Below are 6,279 nucleotides of genomic sequence, written 5' to 3' on the forward strand. Positions count from 1 at the left end.
CGAAGAAAAAACAAACAATCTCGCGATCTCACGAGGATCGCCTTCTTCTTTCTCCTCTCGCACGCCACGCTCAATGGTCTGGAACGTTCTCGAGATCCCTTTCTCGGCCGTTGGAGGACCAGAGCAGCTACTAGAAAGTAGGTTCGTCGTGTCCGGGAGCATTTCTTCTTTTATTAGCTGCCAGCGGAGAAGCACCAAGTGGTTCTCATCTTCGCAAGCTACGGCCACTGGCACTGGCACTGCTTGATGAACTGCTCTGTCACGTGTGAGTGTGTGCGTGTGTGTTTGTGTGGGAGGATGCTCCCTCTACCCAAAATGATGCAATCCAACGGATCGTTCCACGTCGCCCACTGCGGTTCGCACCTCGTAAATGTGTCACTCTATAGACGGCGACGGCGTTGTTTTGTAGAAATAGTATTAATTTTATTACAGATAAATTATCAACGAATTGGCGCGCTTACACAGTCGATCCACCGGATCCGGACGTAACAAAAACATCGTAACATCAAGGTATGTAAAGTCGATACCGCACGACAATCATCTTCATCATTATCATGATTATCATCCTCAATACTCCTCATTTCACAATATCTTACAGACACTACTACCGCTGCTCGACGCTCCATCTCCTCCTAGGCTCCTAGTACTCTAATTGCATGCGTTTGTGTGTGTGTGTGCATATCAGAAAACATGGGAATACAGATGGAAAAGGGTGCAAGGGGATCTAACTAAAGGAGATCTCATGGGGTGCGTGCGTATGCGTGTCTCACGGTCAAGTTCCGAGTTGCTTGAGGATCACCATTTCATGTGTGCATGCATATGTTTGTATGTGTGCGCTTCGTATGTGTGCTTTTCATATGTGTGTGTGTGCGTTTGTTGCTGTTGCTGCTACTGCTACTGTTGGTTTGTTTGTACACGTACAGTTGTAGGGCAGGGCTTTTGGGACGACGTCCGCGCAAGTCCTTACTTTCCGAAAATGATCTTACGCCCAGCACCAATGTTCTGGCCAGCCTGTGTTGCTCCCTTGTTCTGACCGGCCTGCAGCCCAATGATGGTCTGGCCAGCGTTCAGCTGCTCCTCGGTGAAGTTACGCTTGCACTCATCGGCCGGCTTGGGACCCAGGAATGGACCCTGGAACTCCGGGTGTTTGTAGCACTGCAGAGCGTGAGCAGCGAAGGAGAAGAAAGATTCAACATTAACCATACTTGAAGTGCCTGTAAGGTGCATCCACAAACGTCAAACTTACCGCACGACCGAGCGCAAAGATGGTGCTCGTCACCTGGGCTATGTCCTTCTTCTCGTACAGGTCGACCGTCTGGAAGACGTCCAGATCGGGCACACCGTACTTCTTGATCGCCTGCTGGAACAGGTTGATGTTTTCCATCATCTTGAACTGACCCCCGGAGGTGTTGATCTTGGCCACCGCGCCCGGTTCCAGCTTGTTGATCAGCTTGCACAGGATCAGCCCATCGCGGAGCGCATCCTCGTACAGCACACCGGCCGGGAACTTCTCCCCGAGAACCTCCTCGATCCAGTACTGGGCTTCCTTATCCTTCTCCAGATCACGCTTGCCAGCGATCTAGAGTTTGCGAGTGCCGCACACACACACAGAAGGCAGACAAAACGAAACAAATTAGAATATAGAAGGCATCACTTTACTTCACACACACACAGGGCTCTGTTTTACACATAACTCGATTCGATTTATCACTTTATCACTCCAGAGAACACTCAGAATGCATCACACTAGCTTCCAATATTCTTACCTTCATGCGGACTTGACGTTCCAAAGCCATGTTGCTGTTGCTGTTGCTGCTGCTGCTGTTTGCTGTTGCGTTCCTGGTGCTGGTGGTGGTCCTCGGACACTCACTGCTGCTGCTGCTCGCTGCTGCTGTTTGAACAAACTGATGGTTCGACCGTACCGTACGATTGCTTTTAAACTTCCAACGATCGTGCACCGAAATCTTGGACATGGTGCGCATGTCCGTTCGGCCTCGCGGCAATGGAAAAACATGCCCGAAGTCCGAGTCTGCGCCGTCGTCGGCTGGTTCCATCTTCAATTCGACCGGATGGCTTTTGTTTTTCCGAAATTCGACACTTTTCTACGAACGAGTGTGGAAGGCAGAGAGAGAAAGCTACAGAAAAAGAGAGAAAGAGAGTCTACGGATGGCCGGATGGAACCGTGCGCGTCGTTTTGGCATCGACTGAGGTCCGATGCCGATGAAGGTGACGTGTTTACAATAAAATACACATCATTATTTCGAGAAGCTTCGTGATGCCGGACCGGGACCGAGATGCGTTGCGGGAGATAAGATGCGTGAGTAATTTATTTCCGTCCAAATGACAGATTTCATGGCGGCACCCACCACCGGGAGGAAGCTAAATGCACTCCACACCGTACGCCGGGTCGCCATTATGGAAGATGGATGTTAGCAGCAGCAGCAGCAGCAACCTCTTGACGTAAGCAAAGACGTGCTAGTGAAGGAAAGGAGCAATTTAAGCGGAGAAGCAAAGATAACTGCTGGCGCTAGCCGGTCGAAGGAATGTGCCGGATTGCAGTAACTTTAGCCGCACCGTTACGGGTCGGGATCCGTTTACAAATCAATAAACAAAACCTTCCAGCATTAGCGCATTGCTCGTGCCGGGCTGATATTGAATCCACTCTGGATGCAATGCAATGCGAATCCATCAACCGAATGCATTGATGCCAAACCAAAACACAGCCATTGTTTATCGCTCGCTGCAACGTCTTGCGCAGACGAAATCGATCAAACAAACAACCACGATCACGATCACGAACACGGGTGTGCTTGGTGCCGGTGTTTATTCATCGATCATAATTTTAGATCACTTCGCATTGTATGGTCAGAGTCATCCTTCGGGCTTCTCCATTTGGTGATTCAGCTGTTAAGCAATTTTCTGCAAATGTCTCCTCGCGTTTCGCGTCCTCCCGGTACTAAGGACGGACTGGAGGGGATTCGGGGCGACCTTTCCCCTCGCGCCATTGTGCGACGTGGAGCGTCTTAGGAAAAGCGATTTTTAATTATAGATCAACACCGCGACCACGATATGATCAAGTGGGTAGCAACCGGGCGAGGGGGACAGTAGGAAGAGCCGAGTGGTGGGGCCACTCCAAGGCGGAATCGTTTCATCTCAAGGTTAGCTCTGGATCGGGATCGGGGCGGACGCTTCGGCTTTATTACGCGTCTGTTTACAAGCACCATTTTCCATTTCTTTTCACACAACGCCTATAGTCACGGCGATCGTTTGATGACCTCTGGCACCACCAGCGAGCCGGCAAGCAATCGAGAAAGAATGCGCGCGGCATCTTTGCTGTCAAACTGGGCATGCAAATGGGGGGGGGCGCTAGAGGTACGCATCCCATTTGGCTGCGTGATGACATGGGCAAAGTGTTTGTTTACTAAGCAACCAAACGACGACGACGACGACGACGACGAAGAAACCATATCCCATTCCCGTTGTACCATCGAGCATATTTTTCTTAAACAAAGTGGCCAGATTACCAAGAGAAGATGTCACTCGGGAGTTCCTCCCCCCACCCCCGGGGGTGTCGGGCCAGAAATGGAATCCAACAAACTGCTGCATTATGGAGAGCGCGCTGCCGGTTGGCTAAATATAGCGATGGCTACTATGTGATTGGCCTGCCAATTTCGTGAGCAGCAGCGCACAGGTAAGGGTGACATTGATGGGGTAGATTCAACCCCAAAACCCCAACCCCCTTTCCTACTGCGATTGCATCGCGATGCGCGCTCGCGTACGTAGCAACAATTTCAGTGTCATACCTGAGGGCGCTCGGTGAACTTCTCCCACAGCAAACGCTACCGAGATCCGGTTAAGCCGGAAAGTGACCACCGTCGCTTCGTCATCGATGGAATGTGCATCAAACGGGGTGGGGGAGGACAAACGAAAGTGAGTCAGTGGATCCTCCTCTCTCTCTCTCTCGCTCACTCAGTGTGTTGAGTTGGTCGAACGAAAATAGCCACGAAACAGCGGACTACTCTGTTCGATGGAGAGCAGAGAGAGAGTCATGGCATGCCATGCCGAATTTTGATGGCCACGTCGTACGGTCGTCGGTTCGGCGCGCGGTTACAAGTCGTTTAATTTTAGGATTCATCGCAACCATATCCACGGGACACACGCACCGCATTCTGGCCGGACAAAGAGGACAACGGACCTTCCGGACATTCGGTGTGATCGCTCGCGCTCACCGGCGTCATCACTCTACAGAGGTCCAGACAGACGATGACGACGACGACGACTACTAACAGGTAAGTCAGGTTGTTGGCTCCGTTTGGTTGAGCAAATTGGTATTTTCCTTTTTTTTGTTCTCGATTCTTAGTATATTTCACTTATCATACAGTGTGGATGTGTGTGTGTGTTTAGAGAGAGAGCGATAGAGGGTGGGCGGTGGAGCGCACCCCCATTTACAAATCCTATAAGTATCTTGGCATGCGTTCGATTAGTTTTTTTTTCTTTTAATATTCCATTCCAGCAGAACCTTTCAGCGAATGTCCTGCACGAACGTGACATTCGATCGAACCTATTTGGGGATCCCGGTGCCACGGAACTAAGCCCTCTAGTAAGCGCAACTACGCGCGGCTACTACCCCATGGACGCTGCACGGATCAACTTAACAGAAATGGCGAAAGGCGCTCACTCGAGCCTATGGATTATAGCGTTCAAATCATGTATGATCACACATGATGTGTGTGTGTGTGGCAGGCAGAGCGGACCTACTATCTACCTTCTTATCTATTTACAACATGATTATCACCTGCACACACACACACACAACAACAGACAAATTCCTTTTACAAACCTAGGCCCTAGGTTATGCTCTTTTATGCTGCTAATGCTAATCGTATTGAAGAGTTCATAGACTGCTGCTACCGTATACCGATCCGTATTGAGTATTACACGTTCTAAATAGCCATGCGTATGCGGTGTCTTCGTGATCTCCGCCTGCCTGCGATGACTCAACCGTGTGCCCTAAACTGTATTTCGTTGGTTCTACCTGCCCCTAGCTCTCTCTCTCTCAATCTCTCTTCCTTTCCTTCTGTTTTTTTCTTTATCTCACATGTTTGATGGACGTTTTTGACTCAATTTCCACTCACGGGAAAATCATCGCTGCACACAGCACACACACCACCACTGCCGGTGCTGGTGCCTTTTCCTCCACTTTTGATTAATGCCAACCCTTGCAAGAGTGTGTTGACGTTGACGTGGACTGACTGACGTCGTCCGAGGTCCGAGGGCGCCGTTCTGGAGCGCGCGAACGATGTCAACTCACGCGACGCAGGGTTGAAGGTTGCTGCCGTTTGTCGACCGCGAACCAATTAATGCACCGCGCCGTCGGCCCCTGGATGTGGAGCGTATTTTTAGGTCGCTCCTCAGGAACCTCACCATCCAACCAATGAAGAGGTGAGATCGCTCCGTTTCGCTCCGATCAGCACCTTAGAACAGATGATTGGCCGCGGTCGTCTTGTTGAGGCCACCGAGCGGATCCAGCAGGTAGCCGGCCGCACCACCCCCCGCAGCACCGAGCAGCGTCGAGAAGGGGGACGAAAGGGCGGCCACCGCGTGGTGATGGTGATGGTTCTGCAGGCTGTGGTTCATGCTCAGATGGTTCGCCTTCTGGTTCTGCAGCAGCGAGTTGCACGATGGACTCCACTTGTTGTTGTTGTTGTTGTTGTTATTATTGTTGTTGCTACTACTAATGTTGTTGTTGTGGTTCAAGTGCAGCAGACTATTGTTGTTGGTGGTGGTATTGGTGTTGTGGCCAGTGCCGCCACCTCCTCCACCATTGCTCGTCCCATTGCTGACCACCAGATGATGATGGTGAAGATGATGTTGGCTGGAACCATTGAGTAGACTCGTACCGTTCAGTTCGTCTGTCAGTTTGCCTGCAAAGAGCGAGGAGAAGAGAACGAAAGCGAAAGATGAAATAATGTGGAGGGCAATGCTGCATCGTTGTCACCGAAACCCTAAACCCCAAGTGGTATGTTTGTGTGTGTGTGTGTGGGGGGGCTGTGACGTACGAGAAAACGCGTCGCGACAGTTACGGATGATTGCTGCAAACGATTCGGATGGGGCGCTTATGCTCATAGCCGCGAGAGAAGAGACGTTGGAGGGGATTTCGAGATAGTTTCTGTCCCATAGCACGCCACACGCCAGGACGCAGCGCACTAGACTCCATAATTCATAATTCATAAACTGTTGGAAAGTTGGAGCACGGATCGGTGACCGTTTGTTGGAACC

General features: G+C 50.9%; 2 protein-coding genes across 2 annotated transcripts in view; both read right to left on the reverse strand.

The window, feature by feature from the left end:
• Positions 1–397: 397 nt before the first annotated feature.
• On the reverse strand, positions 398–1,982 carry LOC125954001 (muscle-specific protein 20). Its single transcript, XM_049683925.1, has 3 exons — positions 1,767–1,982; positions 1,247–1,579; positions 398–1,155 (listed from the first exon to the last, which is right to left on the reverse strand). The coding sequence occupies exons 1-3, from the start codon at positions 1,980–1,982 to the stop codon at positions 964–966; spliced, it is 741 nt and encodes a 246-aa protein (XP_049539882.1). The 3' UTR covers positions 398–963.
• A 3,493-nt stretch (positions 1,983–5,475) lies between these two features.
• The window catches only part of LOC125958251 (paired mesoderm homeobox protein 2A-like), a 36,490-nt gene continuing 35,686 nt past the window's right edge, over positions 5,476–6,279 (reverse strand). Inside the window, exon 6 of the mRNA XM_049691481.1 lies at positions 5,476–5,734. Coding sequence (XP_049547438.1) covers positions 5,476–5,734 — 259 coding nt within the window. The remainder of the gene's footprint in view (positions 5,735–6,279) is intronic.

The sequence above is a fragment of the Anopheles darlingi genome, chromosome 3 (assembly GCF_943734745.1).
Source record: "Anopheles darlingi chromosome 3, idAnoDarlMG_H_01, whole genome shotgun sequence".
Taxonomy (NCBI): Eukaryota; Metazoa; Arthropoda; class Insecta; order Diptera; family Culicidae; genus Anopheles; species Anopheles darlingi.